This window comes from Eublepharis macularius, chromosome 3 (genome assembly GCF_028583425.1).
Source record: "Eublepharis macularius isolate TG4126 chromosome 3, MPM_Emac_v1.0, whole genome shotgun sequence".
Lineage (NCBI taxonomy): Eukaryota > Metazoa > Chordata > Lepidosauria > Squamata > Eublepharidae > Eublepharis > Eublepharis macularius.
In genome coordinates, this window is record NC_072792.1 from 137,938,855 (window position 1) to 137,965,088 (window position 26,234).

The window sequence follows — 26,234 nt, forward strand, 5'->3', positions numbered from 1 at the left end:
CAGACTGAGAGAAGATGCAGGCCACAAAGTGGTTTCACTTCATTCATTTTCAAAGTTCAGAGCTGGGTAATTAAAGAGTGGGAAGTTGACCTTCAAGAAGACCAACTGCTCAACTCTCCAGGGGAGCAGGCAAGTGCGATGAGGGCTGACAATGTCACTCTGCATGCTTCTTGGTGGGCATGAGAGGAGCCTCTGAGCCATGAGAGAGAGAGAGGTCTGGCCAGACTACCTCTTTCTTGGCCCAGTAGATCAAAGTACAGATGGTACACAACTCGCAGGTCTCTGTAAGGTAGTCTCTGACTACTGTCTCCACCAAATCCTGGCTCATATGCCTCACGTTCCCAGAGGGGACAAGGACATCCCTGAAGATCTCCATTTCCAGGAACATCTGGCTAGTAGCTGTGGGGGAACCTTAACAAAAAGGAGACGTGCAGGGACCAGCAGAGCTGGTTCTCCCACTCCCTCCTCTTCTCCTGGCAGAGTGCTCTTCCTGGCCTGTGTACCCTTTGTCCACTGAGAGAGCTCATCTCTGAAGCTGGTGAGCTTCCCAGCCTGCTCAGTGATGCTGCCCTTGATGTGCAGGTCACATGTGGTAGCCAACATGTTCAATTCCTTCTCAGAGGTTGCAGGTGTGGGACTTGATGCCCTCTTGCAGCTTTCTCACAAGCACGTGTACTGCTAAAACAAAGTCTGCACATCCTGTGCCTGTCCCAGAAAGGTGGCCATCTTCATCTGAAGCATTTGGATCAAAGGAGTCACCAGACCCAGGGATGTCAGATGAAACTGTGATGGTGAAGTCCTTAAAGGGTTTTAGGACTTCCACTGTCTGGGAGATGGTCAGCCAGTTCTCTTTGCTGAACTGACTCTCTCCTCTCCCAGTATCACTCTCTGAGAGCCACATTGTGAGGGTGGCCTGCTGCACCATCAAATGCTACAGCAAGGCATGGGTGGAGTTCGAATGAGTACTTGCTGATCAGGTGATGTTCTGGCATGTCTGCCAAGACCTGCTTCTGGTGCAGTAGATCGGTAGCCTTCATGTTGCTCAAGAAGTGACTTGTGCCAGCATCTAATGATGAGACACTGGAACGAATGAGTCTCAGCGTCCAGTTTGGGAACCTCAGAATTCAGACCAAGACACGGTGCATCCTTCACCATGTGGTGAATTTTGTGGGCCCCACAGTAAATGTGCTTTAAACCCACTTGTGCTGCCACTGCCCAGATGTTTTTGCTTCCATTTTTCACCATGCATCCTGTGGTGACATCCTTTCCCACCCACTATATTAATTGCCTCTTTGTGGCAACAGAGATGTTCTCCTCCATGTACAGCTCATTGAAAACCTTGGCATGGAGAAAATCCTGGCACCGACCTCTCTTTCACCCTGAAGAAAGAAGGACCGCCTGGTGGTGTTCCTTCAAGTGGTTCCTGAGTCCAGTAGTTGAGATGAGCCAGATCTTTCCCTCGACTGATCTGGCTTTTCTTGCATGACATTAGTTTTACTGCATATATATATATATATATATATATATATATATATATATAAATTCTTAAACATTTGTAGTAAATATTTGAACAATAATTAGTAGAAGACAATCAGATTTATCATCTTCATTATACATACAAGGAATAATAGTTCCACAAGTGTTTATTTACCCCAGAAAACATGTACAGGTAACTATAGATTTCTTCTGTATGTAGAAAAAAAAATCAGTGATTTGGATCCAACAATACATGAGTGGCATTCTACTCATAGAAGATAACATTCTTGTGTCCCCTTCCTGTAGCCTACTGAAATGCTGCTGCAATATTCATTTAAGAGAACCATAAAAACAATGTTGGCATAAGGATTTGAAAAGTGATCGAAATTTTTTTTTCTTCCAGTGGTACTCTTGTAGTGGCAGAAAATCTTAGGATCCTAGCCATTTGCATATCTCTGTATTAGGATTGTCTTTTCTGTCTTAACCAAGTGCCTTTCAACTCATTTCTGTCAAACAGCTACATTTTCAGATTAAGTTGCACACGACTGGGACAATGGGCCATTGGATATGTCACTGGTGATGGAAATATTTTACAAACCATACCTCACAATAAGCCTTTATTCCAAGCTTTGATTGATGGCAGCCGGGAAGGGTTGTAAGTATAAATACATACCTGACTTTCACACATTCATTACAATGGCTGTGTCTAACAGTGGTGTTTCATCATCTTTATCTACATCTTAGCAATATGCCTGTCTAAGAGTAGATCTGCAGTGAAATGGCTATTTCAGTTGTTGTTAGTGGAACTTTAAATAATTACAATGTGAAAACCATGGGCATGCTTTTTCCAGTGTCTAAAATTGGCCAAACGAAAATCAGTGCAGCTTTCCTCATTAGCTACCAGTAAATATTCATTCACTGATCATATCAGAAGAACCAGGCAGATTATGAGGAGAGTTGTGGGCTCATTGAAGGTCATCGAAAAGCTTGTTTTATTAGAGCGGAAATCCATGCACTCAGTTTTCAACAGATGGTATACTCAGTGATGTCATCAGGAGTGTCATGGAGTTCTAGGCAATTCCTCTTTTCTACCATCCCTCCCCCAATTACCTACCTTGTTGATGAGGAGCAGTGGCGAGGTGAGATAAGATGGATAAATAGTGGTAGTTATCTTCTTTTTTTCTTTTCTCTTTTGCCCCCATGCATTCTGGGAAGGTGTTGAGAGGGGGAAGAAAAAAATGAAGGGAGATGTCGCCTATATTTTTCCTGGTTTCATTCTACCTCATTCCTGCACATCAATGGAACATATAAGTTAGATGTTGTGGAAGAGGGGGAATCTTATTTGATTAGGATTTATTATCTGAATCAGAGAGGAATTTGTCAGCTGTAAGTCTTGTCTCATTTTGTCGGTAGGCTTTCTGAGGCGCTGGAGCTTGTTCTCCAAGCCAAAATAGTATGAACTTCATTTGTGTCTGTAATTATGAGGAGCAGTGGAGAACTATAAAAAATCACATCAGTTTTCTAATGCATAATTCCAGGAACCTCCCTTTGGTCTCTGATTAACCCCAATCTTTATCTTGTTTCTGTTTCTACTTTTCTTTGCTCTACTGAGTTTATAGTAGTAGTCTCATTGTGAATATAGAGGGAGGAAGGGGGCTGGGAGCTTGAATTATCAAGAGAGAGAGGCATTCAGGCTTTAATGTTCACTTATAAAGGTGAGAATTACAAATGTATTTCCTAGCCCTGGGAATGTGACTTTATGTGGTATCTCTAATTCTAGTTCATTAAATTCACTTCCATCATTACTTTAAGAGCAGGATGAGCAGATGAGCAGAAACAGAGCTTAAATGGGTTAGATGGTAAAATACAAAGCTAAATGCAAAGTCAAAATGCATTTCAGTAGTACTTATGGAAAAAACAGTTTACATATTGGTCTTTCAATGAAGTGATGTCCCTTGAGAAGAGCTGGAATTTGACATAATTTAGTGAACAAAGAGGGCTTGATTTTGAGGATAGAGGAGAGCCATCTCACTTTGACATCATCTGAAAATCCCTCCTTTAAAATGTGAATATCTGATTGCTTGATGATGATAGTTTTGAGCACTATTATGTCACACAGTTTGTGTTGTCCAGCGGCTGTGCAGACATCTTGATTTGATTTAGTCACATACCGTGTTTGCTTCCAAAAGGTATTAGCACATTGAGCTTCTGTACTGTCAACACTGCTGTGTACACTGAAATTTATCTATTGACTTTGACCTTAAGATACATAAACTAAAATTGAAAACATTATTTATTTGTGATCTAGCTATCTGTACCCGGATGGACGAAGTTATAATCCTGATCTGACAGGACTGTGTGAACCCACACCTCATGATCACATAAAAGTTACCCAGGTATACTGTATATTACCATTTCTTTTTGACTGCAAATCATGGAATTTAAATCCCATTCTCATTCTATCACTTTCTACTACCCATGTATTTGTTTTCAGAGTGGTTTTTACATCATCTTTCTCTCTTCCAGGTTAGGTTGAAAGGTAGGTTAGGCTAAGACAGTAACTGGCCACAGGCATAGACAGCTTTAAAAGGGGATTAGACAGATTCATGGAGAATACGTGGCTACTGGAGATGGTGACTAAGCAGAACCTCCACATTCAGAGGCATTAAACCAGGAGACAACTTCAACCTCGGCCTCTGTGCCCTGCTGTTGGCCCTCCAGAGTAACTGGTTGGCCCTGTGTGAAACAGGATGCTGGACTAGATGGATGAATGGTCTGATCCAACAGCGATCTTATGTTCTTAAAGATCACTCAGCAGGCTTCCATTGCAGAGCAGGGATTTGAACCTGGGTCTCCCAAAACCAAATGCAGCACCATGGTGACTCATTTAGAATACATGGTGACTCATTTAGAATACAGATGTAAGTGAATGCTATTATCCTCAGTATGTCTTTCTCCCTTTCTTTTTGGATCTTATCTATTTTGAACGATTATTCTGACATGTTGACCAGTAACAATCAGTAAAGTTTTGTTAAAAATACTCAGATGAAATATCTTTTCTCATTGCTGTTAACAGCTATAGAGGCTTCTATGAGAGATGAGTTATGTGAGAAAAGTGTAGTTGTTCCAGAATCTAGGAATGAAAAAAAAGGAACCAGGAGTCTATACAGAAAATGCTACCAAGTGTTTTTTGTTGGTGGCAATCAGACTCACGTTACAACTCATAAGAAAATTTACGTTCATCAGTAGATTTCAGAAGCAATCTTTATTCCAAGTACATTCTCTTTTTTCCTCCTGCTGTCTCCCAGGATGTATTTTTAAAATCAGCAGCTTAATTTAAATGATAAAAATGCAAAATGTTTAGAATGCTGATGAGAGAGGTTCTGTACATGGGATTTTTAATGCATATGGTGAACTTGTATAAATGCTAATACTTACATTGCTTGCGTAATGGCTCATGCAAGTATGTATTTTGTAGTTCTGGAAGAAAATGTCACATGCACGGATTAGATTTTGATCACATAAATGTTTTATAATAACATTCGATTCAAATTATTTTCTTAATAGTACAGAGTATTGCTTAGAATAGCAATTCAAGTATTCTGAACACATTCCATATTAACTAGTTATCCTGTGGAGTCATATATTGCATTTTCTTCTTTCAGGAACAGTATGAATTATATTGCGAAATGGGTTCTACATTCCAGCTTTGTAAAATTTGTGCAGAGAATGACAAAGATGTGAAGATTGAACCTTGTGGGCATCTGATGTGCACATCCTGCCTTACAGCATGGCAAGTAGGTGGTCTGTTTTACAGTTTTTCACCCTGTCAAACACAGTTAATCAGTTATTATTTTACTACCTATTATGATCCTTCTTTTAATTATTATTTATTTTTCTGATATTCTGTCATAAAATCTAGGAATGTACTTCGAAAGTTGTGAGATCTCTACTCTTTGTATTAGTATAATTTTTATAACAAGATCAGTGCCAAATTCCTTATAATCATGTTCCCAGTAGCTTCAAACGGGATATCAAATAAGAAGCTGTTTTCTGTTACAGTGTATATAGTCAGAACACAATTGCTCTGTGGTGCAAATCGAGGCATGCTTGGTATCTGAAGAAGTGGGGTTTGCATAAAAGAGGCATAATTGCTTCAAGAAAGACTGTTTAAAAATTAAAATGTAGAAGAGTGTGTGTATGTGAGGGAGAGAGAACATTCTGTCTTTTAGGAACTTGTGGGAAAGAAGGCTGCTCATCAGCTGCAATAAAGGCCCTGACCAGGAGAGGATAAGAGAAGGAAGCTTTCCCCTTCAGTCAACTTTTTATTATATTCTTCTTCCCCTTGCCAACCGTATGAGGAGGAAGAGGAAAAACTTGGTTAATTATTTTGTCTAAGGATTTTTAATATCTCATTATTGAATATTTCACTTCAACACAAGTTTACAGACTATTTATTTATTTGGAAAATTTCAGTGCTGCCTCTCCAGGAAACCTGCCCAAGTTGGCTTACAAAATAAAACATAATAAAAACATTACACATCGTAAAAGTTCATCCATGGTCTTCCTGTGCAGTCCCACATGGGACTGCGCACGCGCAGGCCTGCCGATATCGGAGATTTTTATAGCTCAAAACCAACAAGGGGCGCTCTCGCCTTCCATCGCGCATGCGCAGCCATCTTCCCGCCTAAATGGACTATAGAAGGCGGAGCGCTACACACATACCCTCAGTTTCCTTTTCGCCACCGATAGATGAGGTTTTTGGCTCTTCTACTCATTCGCGATGTCGGATACTGCTCTTTTCAAACGGTGCGTCTCCTGCAATCGAAAGATGACCAGGTCAGACGGCCATTCAAACTGCCTTTATTGCCTCGGGGAAACTCATAATACCCAGGCCTGCAAACATTGCCGTGCCTTTACTTCAAAGGCCAGGGCGGAGAGGGCGGACCGTTTGCACGCTTCGCTTTGGCAACGTGCTATGTCGGTTGTGGATCCTCCGGCGAAGGCACCCCCATCTGCTGCGCCCGGATCTACCCCTCGGCCAGCCGAAACCGTGAGCTCGAGGACCCCTCGCGCCTTACCTTCCCCGAGTCATTCGGAGTCTAGACCGAGAGATCGTTTGTCCTCCTCGGTTCGGAGTGCGTCGGAACCAGCACCATCGGTTCCGAAGGTCCCTCGGAGCCGACCACCTTCGACTTCATCTGCCGCTCCAGCCTTGGATCGAGCTGCGTCTCGGAGTCGGACACCCTCGGTGTCGAGACCGACGCCTCCACCGTCTCAGGGTGCGGCCGCTTCGGAGACAACTGGAGAACCATCTGCTCCGTCCGACCTTGACAAAAAGAAGAAAAAAAGAAAACATTCTTCTAAAAGGGACAAGGCGGTTCTGGAGCAGTTAATCTCCTCCCCATTATCGGCCCCTTCGGGTGCGATCGGTTCCAACCCACCGGAAAAGAGGCGTAAGGATCCCGATACCCCGGCTCCAACCCTGGCGATCTCTTCGCAGGAAGATCCGGTTCCGACGGAGAAGCCCCCGACCCCGATGGGATGACCTCGATCAACCTCCCATGAATCCGGGTCTATTAGATCGGGTCGTAGCTACCGGAGTGGATCGGACCATCAATACAGCCCGTACCCGACTCGGACCCGATCGAGGGAGCGCTACAGCAGTGGGGGCCGGGCAGCCTCGTACTACCTGGAGGATAGCCCGCTCCGATCGGATCGCTCTTATCGGAGGGAATCGCTTTCGCCTTCCTTTCGGATCCGATCGTATGATGACTCTCGTGGAACTCCATGCCTTTCCAAAGTTGGCTACCATCAGAGTCGACCAAGAATTTATGAGTCCCCTCCTTCGGATTCACCTGATGCTGAACTTGGCCCAGCGGAAGAACCTTCGCCAACGGACGACTTCAGGGCCTACAATTAATTGCTTCAGCGAATGGCCAAGGCGCTGGATCTGGAGATGACTTCTACGGAGTCGAAGTTTACTGATAAGATCTATCAGCATATCTGTTCGGGTTCCACGCCTTCCGTAGCTTTTCCGCTGATCGACGGTTTTGTGGAATTGTGGAAGAAGCTCAATGTCAAACCTTCTTCTATCCCCGCCACTAACCGGAAAGTGGAAGGCCTTTATCGCACGAAGGATGAGAACCATCCCTTCTTGGCAATCCATCTGCCTCCTTTCTCCTTGGTCACTGAGGAGATGCAGGCAAGAGGCAAACAGGGTTCCATGTCGGCTCCTACTGACAAAGACAGTAAGAAAATCGATACCCTGGGGAGAAAATTGTACACCTCTGCTGCTTTCGCCATCAAAGTGGCCAACTATGTGGCTATGATGTCGGCTTACCAGCTCTTCCTGTGGAAGAAAGTGGCGGCTTTCCTTCCCAAACTCCCTGAGGATCAGCGGACCCTCCTGCGTGTCATCCAAGAGGAGGCCACCCGCCTCTCGAGACATCAGATTAATACGAGCAGGAGTTTGTCTGATACATCCACACGTTCCTTGCTCTCTTCAGTGGTTTTGCGACGATTTGCGTGGCTCCGCACGACTGCTCTCCCGCCTGAGACAAGGAATAAAGTGGAGGACTTACCTTTCGAAGAGACATTCCTTTTTTCTGAGAAGACAGATGAATATCTGTCGAAAAAGAGAACAGATAGTCTCACGGCACGGTCCTATGGCATTCTGCACCAGGCTCCTCAACATCCTGCGAGACCTTACTTCAGGTCCTCTCATCGACGCAGATCATATCGGTACCAGCCTTATCAGGGGTATTCGTATCAGTTTCAGAGGAGTTACCAGAGCCCTCAGCAGTCTTTTTCCAGGCACAGACAAGGTCACCGTTCCAAGCCTGGTTCCCAACAACAACAGGCTAAGGAAGCCCCCCACTCCCAGAAGCAATTCTGACAATTACAGGGACCTGAGCCTATGTTTGGGTTCAGGCTTAGTGCTTACTGGAGGGAGTGGCTGTCCATCGGTTCCGATGTTTGGGTTTCTGATATTGTTCAGTATAGTTATAAAATTGAGTGAGTTTACCTTACCTACGTCTCCCTGTCTTTTCTTCAGGGCCTCCACATACAGAGATCTTAACTGAACTGGCAACCCTGATTCAGAAGGGTGCAATTGAAGAGGTGCCCCATGATTCTGTCCCCTTCGGTTTTTACTCTAACCTATTTTTGGTGGAAAAGAAGGATGGTGTTCTTAGACCCATTCTGGACCTACGGGCCCTTAATAAACTGATAAAGGTTCGAAAGTTCAAAATGGTCACTTTGCAAATGGTTCTGACCCTTTTACCTCGGCACTCCTGGTTTGCTGTCCTTGATCTAAAGGACGCTTATTTCCATATCTCCATTTTTCCCGAACACAAGAAGTACTTACGTTTACGTTTTACTTATGATGGCAACATTTATCAGTACCGGGTTTTACCCTTTGGTTTGGCTACTGCCCCTAGGGTATTTACGAAATGTATAGCTGTAGTGGTGGCCCATCTGAGGCTACAGGGCTGTCGTATCTTTCCGTACCTGGATGACTGGCTCCTGGTCGGTAGCTCGGCCGATGACGTGTTTACTCAAGTATCCCTGACTCTAGACTTATGTCTTAAACTAGGTCTTTTTGTTAATCAGAAGAAGTCATAATTGGCCCCAATACGGTCTGTGCAATTTATAGGGGTAATCTTGGATGGGATCAAGAATGCTGGCTTCCTGCCCACAGACAGGGCGGCCAGGATTAAAGGCATGGTCCTTAGACAGTCAGCTCGTTTTATCCAGATCCTCTTGGGATGTTTAGCCTCTACTACGGCTGTGGTCCCATTCGCCAGGCTGTTCATGCGGCCCTTGCAAATGTGGTTTAATGCCAGTTTTTCACCTAACTCTGATTCTCAGAACAAAAGATTTTCAGTCCCTAGACGGGTGGTGACCTCGTTAGAATGGTGGCTTGAGGATGCAAATCTATTTAAGGGAGTGGAGTTTGGCTATCGCCAAACTCAATTGTCTGTAACCACTGATGCTTCCCTGTTGGGTTGGGGAGCTCACTGTGAGGGTGCTTATGCTCACGGTACATGGTCACGGGCCGAACGCTCGGAACATATTAATCTCCTTGAGCTCAGGGCTATCTCAAATGCACTGATCTCCTTTTCAGATACCGTGTGAAACAAATCAGCGCAAGTGTTGACGGACAACACGACTGCAATGTTTTATGTCAACAAACAGGGTGGCACAGCATCGGCGACTCTTTGTACCGAGGCAATGAAGCTGTGGACTTGGGCCATACGGAACTCGGTATGGCTGAGAGCGGTACACATCCCAGGGGTGGAGAATCTCCAGGTGGATCAGCTGAGCGGACTACACCGGGATGTTCACGAGTGGTCTCTTCGGGACAAGTACCTCGTTTCGATCTCGATGTGGGATTTCCCGGAACTGGACCTCTTTGCCACATTGGACAATCAAAAGGCCCATCGCTATTGTCCCAGGGGGGGGGGTCTAGGCCCCGGGTCAGATGGGGATGCATTTCAAGTCGAGTGGTCGGGTCCTCTGTGTTATGCATTTCCCCCATTCCCCCTGTTGGCCAGGGTTCTGAGCAAGATCCAAGGGGAGAGGGCGACGGTCATACTGATAGCCCCTTTTTGGACGAGACAACCTTGGTTTCACACTCTCCTTCGATTGCAGACGCAGTCGATCAGGTTGCCACTTGTTCCAGACCTTCTGTCCTGGGAAGGGGTTTTGCACCACGACATTCAACGACTCAAACTGACGGCGTGGCTGATAACTCACAATCGGGGTTTTCTGAAGCTGTAGCTCATGTTTTATTGAATGCTAGACGCCTTTCTACGAGACAGTCATATGCGTTCAAATGGGAGCGCTTTTCTGGGTGGTGTCAAAGCCGGAACCTGGACCCTTTTTGTTCCTCCTTGCCTGAGATTCTGGAATTCCTTTGGGAGGTTAAATTAGGGGGTTTGGCCAATAGTTCTGTTAAGGTATATTTGGCAGCAATTTCGGCGTTCCATCCTCCTATAGATAAGAAATCAGTTTTCTCCCACTACACTTCGAAATTATTCCTCTGGGGACTGAATAATTTGTACCCCCCTGTTCGGGCTATTGTCCCTCAGTGGTCTTTACTGCTAGTCTTGACTAGATTGATGTCTAAACCTTTTGAGCCTATGGCTACCAGTCCTTTACGCTACCTTTCTTTGAAGGTGGCCTTCTTGGTAGCGATCACTTCAGCCAGGCGGGTGGGGGAACTGGCTGCACTTTCGTCAGAACCCCCCTATTTGAAGTTTCATGCAGACAAGGTAGTCTTGCGGACCAAAGTTGACTTTTTACCTAAAGTGGTGTCTCAGTTTCATTTGTCTCAGGACATTGCCTTACCTGTGTTTTTCCCGATGCAGTCTTCTGATGTGGAGAGGGCCCTTCACTCGTTGGACGTGCGCAGGGCTCTTCTATTTTACTTGGATCGTACCAAGCCTTTTCGTTTGGACTCTAATTTGTTGGTCTGTTTTGCAGGACAAAAGAGGGGAAAGAAAGTGACATCTTAGTCCATTGCGAGATGGGTTGTTCAAACAGTTTTAACATGTTATGATTCTGTCCATTTACCTTGTCCTTTGGAGGTGCATGTCCATTCCACTAGGTCCTTGGCGTCGTCTGCAGCTCTGCTGAGAGGTGTTCCTCTACATGACGTCTGTAGAGCGGCGACGTGGGCTTCAGCGGATACCTTTATCAAGCATTATGCGCTGGATGTCCTAGACCGAAAGGAGACTGCAGTGGGCACCGCAGTGCTGCATTCTATCTTTGAGTGACTTGACTGTGGTACCTCCACCCAGATATTAAGCTTTATAATCTCCCATGTGGGACTGCACAGGAAGACCATGGATGAAAAACAGGTTTCGCTTACTGTAACTGTTGTTCATCTAGGTCTTCCGTGCAGGCACACATGCCCTCCCTCCTTCCCCGCTGTATGGTGACATTTGATGGAAATACGGCGGCGAAAGGGGAACTGAGGGTATGTGTGGGGCGCTCCGCCTTCTATAGTCCATTTAGGCGGGAAGATGGCTGCGCATGCGCGATGGAAGGCGAGAGCGCCCCCTGGTGGTTTTGAGCTATAAAAATCTCCGATATCGGCAGGCCTGCGCGTGCGCAGTCCCATGTGTGCCTGCATGGAAGACCTAGATGAACAACAGTTACGGTAAGCGAAACCTGTTTTTATTAAAACCTACCATTTAACACAGCAAAGCATGAAACATGAAGTGGCTAAAATGGGTCAAACATTTCTCAGGCTAAAAACAGTGGGTCTTAAACATTTCTCAGGCTAAAAATGGTCTATAAAATGATGTTAAAAAGTTCAGCCCCTTAGTTAAAAGCCTCAGAAAACAGAAATGTTTGGGCCTGGCATCTAAAAGAAAGTAGCGTAAGTGATAGGCGGGCCTCAAGTGGAAGGGCATTCCACAGTCAAGGGCCACCACTGAAAAGCACGTAAAGTCACCACCTACTTCACACTTGAAGCCCGGGAGCGCACACAACAGGGCTTGTAAGGAAGATCTTAGTTGGCAGGCTGAACAGTATGGGAGGAAATGGTCCTTCAAGTGCCCAGGCCCCAAGCCATTTAGAACTTTAAATGTAAAAACCAGCACTTTGAATTGTGCTCTGAAATAAATGAGCAGCCAGTGCTGATATGGGATCCCTGTATGTTGCCTCAACAGTAGAGATGGGCACAAACAGGAAAAAAACTGAACACGATGTTCGTTGTTCGTTGCCATCCACAAACAGGGATTCACAAACATTGACAGACATGACATGTTCATGAACGTGTTTGTAGTTGGAGGTTTGTGGGAGCCAGAATGGCCCCCTTGGGACTTAGATGAACTTGAGCCGGGAAAGGCATGATCCATGGGTCTCCCCCTTTAATGTCACTTTCTCTTCACAGTGGCAAAAACTGGACTGTCTGCTGGAAGCTACTTTGAGGGGTTACAAACTGACCTTCCCAGTGTCCAATACCCACCAAATTTGCAGGGGACATAGTCTTCACTGTCCTCTGAAGACACCCCCCCCCAAGTTTCAGAGAGATTGCACCCCGGGAACGGCCTGATCCATGGGTCTCCCCCTTTAATGTCACTTTCTCTTCACAGTGGCAAAAACTGGACTGTGTGCTGGAAACTACTTTGAGGAGTTACAAGCCAGAAGGAGTTCAGACAGTCCATGTCTATGTTGCCAGGGGAATTGATTGAAAGGAGCCAGACTGTCTGGCTTTACGAACAGCTGACGAATACCACGAAGAGGGCTTGGAACGAACACATGTTCGCTGGGAACGGGGCCTCATGAACAGCTTGCTTGCGAACAGCAGATTGGGCTGTTCATGGTTTTTTTTTGTTCGTATTGCTGTTCGTGACCACCTCTGCTCAACAGTGCCCTGGCTGGCATGTTTTGGATAAACTAATTTTTGGACCATTTTTAAATGAAGACTCATGTAGAGCACATTGCTGTAATCTAATTTGGCTGTGAACAGAGTATGGGTTACTGAGGCCAGACCACGGTTTTCAAGGAACAGCCAGAGCTGGTATATGAGCTGCAGCTGTTGAAAAGCAGTACATGTCACAGAGAGTCCAGCACTAGGCTAGGGTCCCCAAACTATTTGTATTATAAGCAGTTAAGTGGGAAAAACGCAAAAAGCTTAATTCTCACAGAATTAACAGAATTTATCTGTTAGATAAAATGTCCCCTCCTTCCTTAACAGTGAGAGATTACAGCCTATGTTGTCTCTAGGCAGTAGCTATAAAAACAAGTGGCAAGATACAAGCTCAGATGTTGACCTATCCTGTATCACAGCAGGTAGTTGTTACTGTATCTAGGTGTGTGTAATCCGGCTTTTATAGCTTCTTATGGTCTGGGTACTTACTTGGTTCTGTTCCCTCATTGGCCCTGGCTTCTGTGAGTGACACTGGTTCTGTTGGGCTTGCAAAAGTGTCCCTTGCTTCAGTTTGATTTGGGTGGAATTCACTAGTTTGACATGGTTCTCTGGTTTGATGTTGCTCCCCTTGCTTCACTTTGGTTCTAGGGAGATTCCATTCCCTTGCTTCAGTTTGGTTTTGTTGAGTTCTCTCTTAGTTGAGCTTGCATTTGGAACTGCCTTGCCCCTGTTTGTTTCTGCCTGAGAACCAGCTTGGAAATTTTCCCACCATAGGAAACAAGTGGCTGGGTTCAAGCAGTACTTGGGTTCGGGGTGGGGGGATTCCCTTGCTTCAGTTTGGTTCTGTTGATCTTTCTCTGGGTTGAGCCTGCATTTGGAAGTGTGTCTTTGGCCAGTGACTGACTTGTTCCTGTGTATTTTTGCCTGAGAGCTTTCTGTAATGAAGTGCTGAACGCTGGGCTTTTCTTTCGTTAGCAGCCATTTCCTGTTTAATCAAACTTCATTGCAAACTTAACTTCTGTATAATTAATGAATTGATGAAGGGATCATTCTGTAGCAGTGTCAGTTGATACAGACTTGCCAGTGGTTGCTGTTTAATTGCTGCCATAATGGCTCATTAGACATGCCTAAGGAGAGATTGCAAGTGCCCTTTTTCTCATAAAGAAACATCTGTGTTGTTAAACAAAATAAGCTACTTCAAATCTGTAGTGAATACAAAATTCATTATTCTAGATACTTTATTCTGAAGGTCAATTTGTTCTGAACATTTTGTATTATTGTGTGATTAATTAGAAAGATTTGAGTAGTTCCTTTTTTAGAAGAATCATTCATATATACATACATACTAGTGTGTGATTTTGGGTGGTAGTTTTTTATGTATGTATGCACGTTGAAATACATTTTACTATGTTTTACATCTTTCTTTTTTGAACTTTCACAGAATCAGGTGCATTTTAAAATGTAGCAGGGGCCCACAAATAGCTTCATAAAGTTGCAAGTAGCAATCATATCTTTATTTGTTTAGTGACTGCCCTAACATGAGGAAAGAGTGATGAAGTTGTTTCTGTCTTTGACCTGGCATTCAGAGCAATTCACGCTGCAGTGCTAAACAAATATACACTTTTCTAAGTCTGTTTGTCAGTGCGCTTAGAAGGGTGTAAATCCATTTAGGATAGCATACCAAACACAATGTGAAATCAGATATGAAAATTTCCACCAAAGGGAGAATTTATGACAGCCACACATTTGGCTGGCTACTGACCCATCAAATTATAAATGTTTTGGTCCATTCACTTCCTTCTGTTGTTACACAGTTCTCACAAATGAGTCAGGTTCCTTCTTGTAGTTGACATTGTCTAGCTGGTTATGAGATACATCACTGTATATACTTTAAAACTTAAGAGATTTATAAAATTGAAATAGATTTTTTAAAAAAATGGCTCTGTATGCTCTATAGAAACAGATACACTACAATTTAAATGACCAAATGAGAAGAATTGATTGCTCAGCTGACAGTTCTCTAAGCAAGTTAATAATGGCGAGCAAGGAAATGGAGGACTCTGAGGGAATCATGTTGAGGACACCCCAGAATACGGAACTGGCCTTTCAGTTATGGAATAGTGGGCAGTAACACTCTTCATACAGCTTTACTCTGAAGTGTGGGTAGGAGCTGATTTTGAATAATGACACAACACAGTTGTCATATGTTAACTTCATCTTTAAAAAGACATTTCTCTTTATCAGCCTGTGTTGCTATGCATGGTTGCATGGATGATTCCTTTTTGCCTTTAAAATTGAAAGAGTACCCCAAATTCTCCACTAAAAGCATCCCTCTGCATTCTGTTTCATAATAGAACTGTGTCTTATCTGAGATATATTGAAATGGGAATTATTTGCCGTATGTGTGAAATTATGCATGCATTCAGTTTGTCTTTGTTTGGGTTCTGTTCAAACCAAGTTGGTTAAAAATCATAATGCAGATTGGGAGGTAAATTCTGATATTCCTTTAACAGTTTTAGTAATGCAGTCCCAATGATGTACATCTGCAAGGTAAACAAGTATGCCCTTTTGAAAGCTATTAGATTCTATGCCTCTGATTGCTTAGAGATGTTAATGGAAGTCCATTGATATGAAAACCTTGGCCTAATTTCCTGGAATTTTACCAAACAGAGAAGATTCTCATTAATGTGAAATATCAATGACGATGTAAGTTCAGATATACAGTAGTCAGATATACATAGAACAGCAAGCCTAGAAGGCAAAGTGATATCATGCAAGGCAATCCAGTTTTATATCTCAACTATTTAGTTTGCTTTGTTTAGACTCTGACATGTTTATTTTGTTTGACTTTCCCTTTGTTGTTATGGAAAATCATACAAGATTGACATGTGAACTGGAGGCCCCTTGGCCGTCTTCAGGAGTTATATTTGTTCACTTCAGCCCCCTTTCCAGGGAAGAGGTGGACAGGATTCTGCAGGGATGAGGCCTACTACATGCTTCCTGGACCCATGTCTGTCATGGCTGGTGAAAGTCAGTGCTGACGGATTACAGGATTCCTTGGAGGCCATTGTCAACTTGTCCCTGAGCTCTGGGGTTTTTTCCCAGAGCACTTAAGGAGGCTGTGGTGAGGCCCCTTTTAAATAAACCATCATTGGATCCAGCTGACCTGCTCAGTTACCACCTGGTCTCGAACCTCCTGTTTTTGGGAAAGGTGATTGAGTGGGTGGCGGAGAAACAACTGCAGAATTTCGGCCCTAGATCCCTTCCAGTCTGGTTTTCGCCCAGGGCATGAGGTGGAGACATTGCTGGTCGCCCTCACAGATGATCTTCGCAGGCACCTGGACTGAGGTGGATCGGCGCTACTGATTTTATTAGACCTTTCAGCGGCATTCGATATGGTCGATTATGATCTTCTGACCCACTGCCTTGCCGATGTGGGAATTCAGGGGACGGCACTACAGTGACTTGTCTCTTCACGGTTGGAGACAGAGGGTGGCACTAGGGGATAAGTTATCATCCTGTCGGCCACTAGTATGTGGTGTGCCACAGGGGGTGATACTTTCCCCATTACTATTTAACATCTATATGTGCCCCCCGCCCAGTTGGTGCGGAGTTTTGGGCTTGGGACCACCAATGTGCAGATGACACCCAGCTATATCTGTTGATGGGCAGCCGGCGTGGATCTGCTCCAGATGTCCTAGAGCATGCTTTTGAAGCCGTGGCTGGATGGTTGAGACAAAGTCAGCTGAAGCTAAACCCTGCGAAGACGGAGATCCTGTACTTGAGCCACGGAAACGTGGATTCGGGACCCTGACTCCCTGCACTCAATGGGGCGGTGCTTACGCCGGCTCCGAGAGTCAGGAGCCTGGGGGTGATCTTGGATGCCTCCTTGACAATGGAGGCCTAGATCACTACGGTTGCCAGGTCCTCATTTTTCTATCTTTGATAGGCCAGGCAGCTCGCCCCTTATCTCTCGTCCCACGACATGACTACAGTGGTCCAGGCAACGGTCACCTCTAGGTTAGACTACTGTAACACGTTCTACGCAGGGCTCCCCCTGAACCTGATCCAGCGGTTACAGCTGGTGCAGAATGCGGTGGTGCATGTTATCACAGGACTGCCGATGCATGAGCATATAACACCAGCACTGTGTCAGCTGCACTGGCTACCGGAGGAGTACCGAATCAGGTTCAAGGTTTTGGTACTAACCTATAAAGCCCTATGCAGACTGGGACCTGCGTATCTGCGAGACCACCTCTCCCCATATGAACCTCAGAGGACTCTTTGTTCCAGTGAGAAACATCTGCTAAAGGTCCCTGGCCCCAGGGAGGCCCGCCTGGCATTGACCAGGGCCAGAGCCTTTTCAGTCCTGGCCCCAGCCTGATGGAACACTCTGTCTGATGATACCAAGGCCCGGCAAGACTTATCCTTTCACCAGGCCTGTAAGACGGAGCTGTTCTGCCAGGCATATGGGCAGTGCTAGGTGGAGCCCCCCGACCGGTTGATGGTGGATTGGGCCCTCCCCACCACACAAATACCCCCCATTTAAATCATCATTTTATTACGAAGATGCTCTGAAGATGACTTAGGCTGGTCAGTTGTGCTGCTATGTTCAGGTTTTTGTATGTATTTTAAATTGTGTAATATGTTTGGATGTTTTATGGTTGCTAATTTATAATAATTGTTTTATATATTTTAAGTGTATATGCCTGTAATCCGCCCTGAGCCTGCTGGAAATGTGGGGAGGGTGGAATATAAACTGATAATTAATTAATTAATTGAAAGGCTTGCTTCTGTAAAATTCTGTTGACCTGTTTTCTTTATCCCATGTACCTTTTGTACCTCCAAATACATGTGTGTGTGTGTATTTATGTTCATTCGTTCATTAGTTAAGGTTAGTGTTTCTTGTTCACCTATAGGAATCTGATGGTCAAGGATGTCCTTTCTGCCGCTGTGAAATTAAAGGAACTGAGCCTATCATTGTGGATCCATTTGACCCCAGGGATGAAAACACCAGGTGCTGCAGCATTATGGATAGCTTTAGTCTACCCATGCTTGACTTGGATGATGATGATGACAGAGAAGAATGTTTAATGATGAATCGACTAGCTTCTGTGAGAAAGGTATATACGTTTCTCTCAAATGTAGACTGTTTTGTAGGTATAAGTGAAATAGAAGAATCTGTAATATTCTCCCAAGTATAATAAAAAGGTGCTGAATTACTAAATTGTGTTACACGTTAATGTATACAGATTGGCTTTCACACAACCAGCTTTTCCACCAAGGAGGAGGAGCTCTGATCACCAAAAAGGCTATTCTGAGAATTATGGGATCTACATGGCAAAAAACATATAGGATAGGGTTTGAATGAGTGAGTTGGAAAGCTGACTGGGTCCAACTCAGTGTATGATAAAACTGTCGGCAGGGCTATTAGCAACCTGAAATTACTGTGAATGATTAGTTATGGTAGAACTAGATTTCATATCTTGAGTTTCTTAGCTATTTGATCTGGTGACTGGGGAACATAAAAGAGTCTTGCTGGATCACATGAAATAACCAGTCTAGCATCCTGTCTCTGACTTGTGACCAATCAGAAGTCCACACATAAAACATAATTCCTGTAGCTCGAATATATACACTTTAAACTACATATAGGATAGTTATAAAAGAAAACTGGCAAAAAATTAAAATATGGATTATCCTATAGACTTTTGTATATTATATTTGCAAGTAATTTCAAATATTTGCTCTATTCTTGATAAGAGCCTAATTTAGTTAACCAATGCTTAATTTCCTTTTACTGTCATATTTTTTCTATGTTTTGGCTAATCTCTTTTAGCCTATTGTGTGAATACGTTATATTTTATAAATGAATGTAATACAAAACCACCAGAATTTAAACTCCTTTCATCCCTTCAAACAGCAATTTAATTTGATGTAACAATCCAAATTATTGTTTCATTTTGGTGACCAAGCCAAAATTATTAGCTAGATATACATTATAACCTAGAAGTCAATAAATAAAGCCACATCAAAGGTAAAATTGGCCTAAATTATCTTGCAAGGCCTATGATATTATAAACTTTGATTGGTTGAAAAGAGAATTGTAAATTTAAAATAAAATGCATTGCTGTTACAAAACTGAGAGGGAAATAGTAGCACCATTAGAAACTTTTCCAATGTAGAGCATATTAGTTCCAAATCATGTTTCATGACCACACTTCCTACAACTAAACCCTATGAAAAGTTGCTTTGTCTTGGGAGCTCTTCAGTCTTCTAATTTAATGGTTTACTCTCACTGTCCCAAAAACTGACTTTGATTCACACTGTTGTCTTCAAAATAGTTATGAGAAGTCAGCCAGACTGAAAGCAGATATTTATCACGAGCAGCTTCTTTTAGAGAGGATGAGTAACTATGTGTTTAATGAATTATGACCAAATGACCTTAGGTATAAAGGATTCTTTTTTTCCCTCCTACATTTCTCTTGAATTTCTGGCAAACTTACAAGTTTTATTTGTTCATTCTTAATGGTTGTGACATTTTATTTTGAGTGGCCATATTGCTAGCCTACTGTATATCAAAGAGAGCTATTGTAAAATGTGGGTTCAAATGTTTATCTAAGTTGCTTTCTATAAACTTTCTCTAAACTCTTTCTGATTTTATTGATGCATCTTTCTGTCAACAAATTATTTTTGAATATTTAATTCCAAAGATGATAACATGATGTCTCATGAATAGAAAAGTGACACCTATTTCAAGCACTTCAGGCCTCACATAAAACACTTCATTTGGGATTTTGCATTCAAGTATCAAGGCCATAACTATTTTTTCCCCTTGGTGTGCATTGAAATTACGTGCAACCTTAGCATATATCATTTAATGTCTTTTCTGGGTCAAACAAAAAGTGACAGGCAAAAAACAAATTTTTACAAAATAAATTTTTAAATCATAAAAATACTGTGGAAATAATAGCAACAGTTTAGCCCTTCCCCTTAAATGACTTCTACTAGGGCAGGGATCCCCAACCTTTTTGAGCCTGCTGGCAGCAGCCTGCAGCAGCCATTTTGTAGCAGTCATATTGTTGCTGCACCTAGCACACTGGAATTCTGATGCAGTGTGCTAGGTGCAGCAACAATATGACTGCCACAAAATGGCTGCTGCAGGAGATGGAGCCAGCCACAAAATGGCAGCTTCAGCTTATCTTCAGTCACACCGTGAAGATCCCAATTCTGTGGAAGCAGTTTCTGCAAAAGCAATGTTTTTAAACACATACACAGACAGTCAATACTATGATGGCCAAAAGGAAGCCATGCTTTGCAGAAGCCCCACCTGACCTCATCGACTTTCTTAAAACATTTGGTGGACACCAGAAAAGGAAGTGCCCATGGCACCATGTTGTACACCTCTGTACTAGGGGATGGGGGATCCCCCAAAGGAGCATGATCTGCAAATCACTTGAAATGTTTTAAAGATATACTTGCTGTGGTTTGCAAGTTTCTGGAAAAAAGAATTCCAGATTTGAGTGACAATCACCAAGAGAGCTCCTCTGTATGATCTTGAGATCTTGATTTGTTCATAGTGGGTAAAGCAAGTGTGTTTCATGGTGAAATACAGGAGTAGAGTTGACCTCTCAAATACTCAGGGCTCCAAGCCATTTGAAGCTCCTTATATAATTATGAGCCATTGAACTGAACTCAGTAGGGAGCCAGGTCTCACCATTTTATACAAAATCGAGGTCCCTGAGCTGTCATGGGCTGCCTTACATAAGATGAGATTTAAAGTCATATGATACAGTAAACTTGCTAAAAATAAGTAGATCTTGGTCAGGGCAGTTGATTAATGGGAGACCACTTGAGAACTCGTATGTTATGTTAAATTCTATTGAAGTAATATCCTCGAAAGTTAGTCTAGCCTTGAAGTTTTAAAGTCATAAATGAATGACCCGTAGGTTTATATCTGTGAGAAATTCCTGTAAACTTTTTCCAAGTGGAGCTGGAAAATAATGATCAATGCACCAAAGATATAGGGACCATTTCCTGTCCATGACAGGAATCCTCATTCTCTCCAAGTTGAAAGGGGTTGCCGATCATCCATACCTCTGTCTTGTAAGAGATCTGCATTCAAAACCAATCCAAGGTTGACAAACAATAGGAAACCAATAATACTAGAAGACCTACAGTATGCCATATGAGTCCTGTTTGATCAAACTAAGTATATGTAGTCAGACACCACATACTTCTCATCTAACTACCAGATGTGTCCAGCAAGGTGACAAGCAGAGGAGGAAAACAGTATTCTTCTCCTGCTGCTGCCCTCCAGCAACTGGCATTCAGTGGCATTCTGCCTTTGAATATGACGTTCCATCATGGATAACTACCATTGAGAAATCTATCCTCTGTGAATCTCCCTAATATCTTTTGAAATCCGTCTGAATTAGTATCCTCCACCAGCAGTATGCAGCTTATAGCCAGCAGTGAGATATTTAAGTATCAAACTTTTGTACTGTCCCCTCAAATGTTTGCAACTCAGCAGGAGAGAGGTTATTTATTTATTTATTTATTTATTTATTTATTTATTTATTTATTTATTTATTTATTTATTTATTTATTTCACATTTGTATTCCGCCCTCCCCGCAAGCGGGCTCAGGAGTTATCCCTCAGGAGTGTGTTTTTAAGCAATATATATGTTCATGTACTGCATTGGTAGTAGATTGTAATTAACAGTGAAATCCTAAGCAAAGTTACTCCTGTCTAAGTCCATTGAAATTTGTTTTTCAGCAAGTTTCACCATAATGTAGTATGAATCAGTATATATCTTGACAGAAATCTGGCATTACTAATTCTCTTTCAGTTTTGCATATCAGCTGTGAAAGTAAATCTCTACCTTTTAGTCTTCAAACCTGGATGTATTAGCATAATAGCAAATGTTATAGATTCAGAAGTCCTTGAGCTCAAGGATCAAATATTTTTCCCTTGTTTCTTCTCACTGAACAAGTTTTGTACCCTATGTGGCTACTAGTCCACATGAATCCCCTGACCCCAGAATTAACTTTCCCTTGGGTAGAAAGAACCACTGTGGGGATGGGGAAAATGAGGAAGATTCAAATCTGTCAGTACCTTCTGCTGGAAGATCAATGGGTGCAAATGATTGATAAACAGTATTATGAAGTACTTGAATAATTCCCCAGACATTGTTCAGATATCTCAGCAATGAAAATTATATATTCACTTACCATCTGAATATTAGTAAGATTTCCTTCCTTCTTAAAGTGTACCGAAAGACAGAATTCCCCTGTGACATCTCCAGGATCTTCTCCACTTGCACAAAGAAGAAAACCTCTTCTTGATCCACTGCAAGGGCCCCATCTCAGCCTTCCACCAGTGCCTCCTCGACTAGATCTCATTCAGAAGGGAGTTGCTCGATCTCCTTGTGCCAGCCCTACCAATTCACCAAAAGTAAGTCTGATTTGGCCATGCTATTTAGAATATAGGTTTATAACTTTCTGAAGAAACCAGGTGAGATACAAACAGAGATGCAACTCCCATATGCAAACTGGGGGCTCATAAAGTTTCCACTGCAGCCATCCTTCTAAACCCCTGCCTCACAAAGATGGAAATGTAGGGCAAGGGGTTGCAGTCAGTAACAGCAACGGTGAGAACTTCTGTGTCTATGTCCAAACTACAGTGCGTACATTTGATAAAGAAAAGGAGGGGTAAAGATTCCTTTTCCTTCAGCTCTTTCTTAGGTGATTGGGCAGGAAAGACTTACTTTGTTCTTGTAGTCCCCTTTCCCATTCTTTAGCCTATTCTCCAGTGGTCCTAGGAGTGGGGCAGTCCTTACTTTTGGGATATAGCTCCTCCTCTCCGAAGGCAGGGTTAGCAGTGTACACCCCTAGTTACTTCTAAAGATAGCAGTGTGGCAGATCTCCAGGATGGATATGGTAACAGTTTTATGACATCCAACTCAACCAAAGAATGGAAGATTTGTATTCACTTGCCGTGAAGCTTCCTTTCTCGGTGGTCCAGGAGTGGGGCAGTCCTTACCTTTGGGATATAGCTCCTCCTCTCCGAAGGCAGGGTCAGTCAGCTGATTTTGATCCTGGAGGGGAGGGGCTTGTCCCTGGAATCACCAGTCTTTCTGGCCCTGCCATCCGAGCAGGACGTCTTCAGCAACGCTCTGCAGAGCGCAGTGATCCTGGTGAAGAAGAAACTGCCAGAGATGAGCCGGGCGTGGTAGCACACGCCTGTAATCCCAGTACTCAGGGAGGCCGAGGCCACAGGCAGTGAGGAGCTCGCAGGGGAAAGGAAAGGCCCTACCGCCTACCCCACCCCCATTTCGCTCGGAGCGACAGCGAGCATTAGAGCCGACGGCCCTAGGTTGTTCCTAGGTTCCACGGCCACAACCGCAAAACTCCACCAAGGTTCCCCACCTTCGGGTTGGAAGGAACCCCATCTTCTCAGACGGCCAGAGGGTGCAGTGTTTGAGTCTGTGGTAGCCTGTTGTAGAGACCGATATTATCGGGAACTCCCTCAGACTTGGAAGGATGAGCCTCCAGCAGCAGCAGAGGACCTGCTCCAACCCCGGCAGCCCCAACTGAACCGCGGTAAGACTGATCCTGCGGGTAATGGCGGCAGCGAAAGGAAGGAGGGAGGAGAAAAGAGTAGCAGAAGCCTCAGAGCCAGCTCGCCCTAAATAAAAGGGAGCCCTCCTTTATTTCTCTTGCCTTTCAGCCGGCACTTGTGAGGTACACTTTCACTTTCATTTCTCCTTTTGGAGGGAACATTTCTTTGGGCAGAAATTTCTGTGGGCAGCCCAAAGGCAGACCTAGCCACCTCACAGGCCTCAAATAGCATAAGCCTCCGGCCTAGACTTTCCAAACTCCCAGGCCTCAGCCCCTCCTGGGCCTCTCAACAGGCCAGTGAAAGAGAAATGCCCAGGGGCCTAGATGGCAGAATGTCAGGAAAGGCAGGCCTAGCCATCTCCCAAGCCTCTAAAAATGCAAGCCTGCGGCCTAGATTTTCCAAACTCCCAGGCCTCAGCCTCTTCTAGGCCTCTCAATAGGCAAGTGAAAGAGAAAGAGCCCAAGGGCCTGGACCCGTCAGGCAAGAAGGCCTGGAAAATTTTCTGCTGGTGGTAGGTCAGCAAAGGCAGGCCTAGCCTCCCTCTAGGCCTCAGAGAGTGCAAGCCTACGGCCTAAACTTGCCCAATTCCTAGGCCTCGGCCTACTCCCGGGCGTCTCAAGAGTCTAGTGAAAAGGAGAAGGTCTGGGGTTTGCATCCACCAGGCAATGAAGCCTGAAATGAGTTGCTGTAATGTTGTGGTTAAGTGCTGGGCCATGAATCATTACCCTGCTGGTTCGAGTCCCATAATTACTTGAACTTGGTGGCTGGCCTTGGGTAAAAGTCTCAATTACCTAGCGGTTCTGGGGGAATAATGATGATTCTGACCTTATCACAACCCCTGACTGTGATATCACAGTCCAGGCAAGCCAGATCTCATCAGATCTCAGTACCTCAGTAGGGTTGGCCTTGGTTAGCAATTGGATGGGAGACCTCCAAAAAAGACCAGTGTTGCAGAGGCAACTATGACTGGATGACATTTTCCACCACTAAGGAGAAAGAAATCACATGCCCCCTATTTACATAATCGCAGCCATAGTTACTATTTAACAAATGAACTGGCATGGCCCAGGATGAAGTAAGGAAGTAAGGAATTCAAAGAGGTCCTGAAGGCACACCAATAGAGTCTAGCAGCTAGACTCTCAGATGGGCAAGAGAGGCATTCTGGTATGGGAGTCTGACTCCAGATAGGTAAAGGGATGCCCCCTCCCCAGATTTAAGAGGAGGCAAGGGCCATTAAGAGCACAGATCTCGGTTAAGCTATCAACCTGAGGACCCTGAGCTATCAGTTTTCTCCCTCAGCCAAGAAGAAAGAGGAGCAGTTAAAAGAAGGGAAAATTCCCTAGCAGGTCTTCCTCAGGAGCCGTATCCTAGAAAGCTCCCTAAGGTGATGAGGATCCTGGAGTCTTCTCCCTTAAGGACTAAGGAGTTGAAGAGAATCCTCCCTAGAATCAGGAATAATCCCATCAGGGATTCCCTTCCAGTAGTCTCAAGTACTTGTAGAAGTCTAAGGGGAACACTTTGGCAAAACTAACTACTCTTATTTCCTTTCCCCCCCAAGTCTTATACATTAGTTACAGGGGTTACTGAGAGGATCAAGCTGCCATTGGTGGATGATCTGGTAACCAGCCTGCCATCTAATCTTGTGCTGCCCGTTGACAAGGAAGGACTACCTAGGATTCCAGCCTCAGGTGGTTTGAACTGGCTGTGCACAGAAAATTGGAAGTTTCCGCTACATCCTTCAGAGCATTGGTGACAGCTCCACTCCTTTCTAGAGTTACATTCTCTTGGGTCTCAGACCTGGCTGCAGTGAGCAGTAAACCCCTGCCAAAGAGCAAAACTAAGATAATAGCCCCGGCAATGTGCTATGCTGTGGTCAACAAGGATCATGGTTTTCAGGCAACCAGGCACAACACTTAGCTTAGAAATTGGAACGTGGATCATTTGCCTGAAAGCCAAAGTAACCGTGGTTCCTTTCAAAGATATCAACCTGTCTGGAGAAACTCTAAATAAAGGAAAGCAGACCAAACATCGAGAGGAGGGTATTACTTTCTCCCTCAACTCATCTGATCTGAATACTAAGGGGCCAAAGAAGGGAACTCAATGTGTCTACACAAAGGCAGCAAGCACGATGGTGTTTGGGGGATGCTTACAATATTTGACAAACCCTTGGCAGTTAATAATAAGAAACAGGCAGATACTGTGATCAGTGGAATTCAGTTCTGTGCCACTTGGTCGCTTTTCCCCTAGATCCAAAGGAATTTGGTCAAATAAAATAGATGCCTAGGAACAAGAAGGTGGGAATGGAAAGGGTAAAATTTGTCATGACTGCCATTCAGAAGGGAGATTGTCTGGCTTCCATCAATCTTTCAGAGGCACTTCCACCATTGGGCCTTTCCTTTGAGCTGAAAACACCACCTATGGTGTTCTTCAGAATCCTAGTATCACTGATAGCATGGCTAGGCCACGGAGAGTGGCTCCTTTCCCATATCCAAACGACATCTTGATCTGCGCACTTCAGAAATGCCTGTTGCCATATCATGGGATGTTAGATCACAAGAGGTCCAAGATAGTTGAATTGCCAGAGATCCTCAAACAGGAAAACAACCAGTGGCTGTACCTCATTCAGTCCCATGTTGGTGTCCCACTCAAGGAACCAGAGAGAACAGTGATGACTATGGACATGTCTTTGGGGATGGGGATCCCACACCCAAGGAGGAATGGCATAGGGCATCTGGCTGAAGGACAAAT

General features: G+C 44.1%; 1 protein-coding gene across 1 annotated transcript in view; it reads left to right on the forward strand.

Moving 5' to 3' along the window:
- The window catches only part of CBLB (Cbl proto-oncogene B), a 138,348-nt gene that overhangs the window by 78,713 nt on the left and 33,401 nt on the right, over nt 1-26,234 (forward strand). The window contains exons 7-11 of the mRNA XM_054973564.1: nt 1,994-2,131; nt 3,785-3,872; nt 5,142-5,273; nt 17,782-17,985; nt 22,134-22,319. Of these exons, the coding sequence (XP_054829539.1) occupies nt 1,994-2,131; nt 3,785-3,872; nt 5,142-5,273; nt 17,782-17,985; nt 22,134-22,319 (748 nt within the window). The remainder of the gene's footprint in view (nt 1-1,993; nt 2,132-3,784; nt 3,873-5,141; nt 5,274-17,781; nt 17,986-22,133; nt 22,320-26,234) is intronic.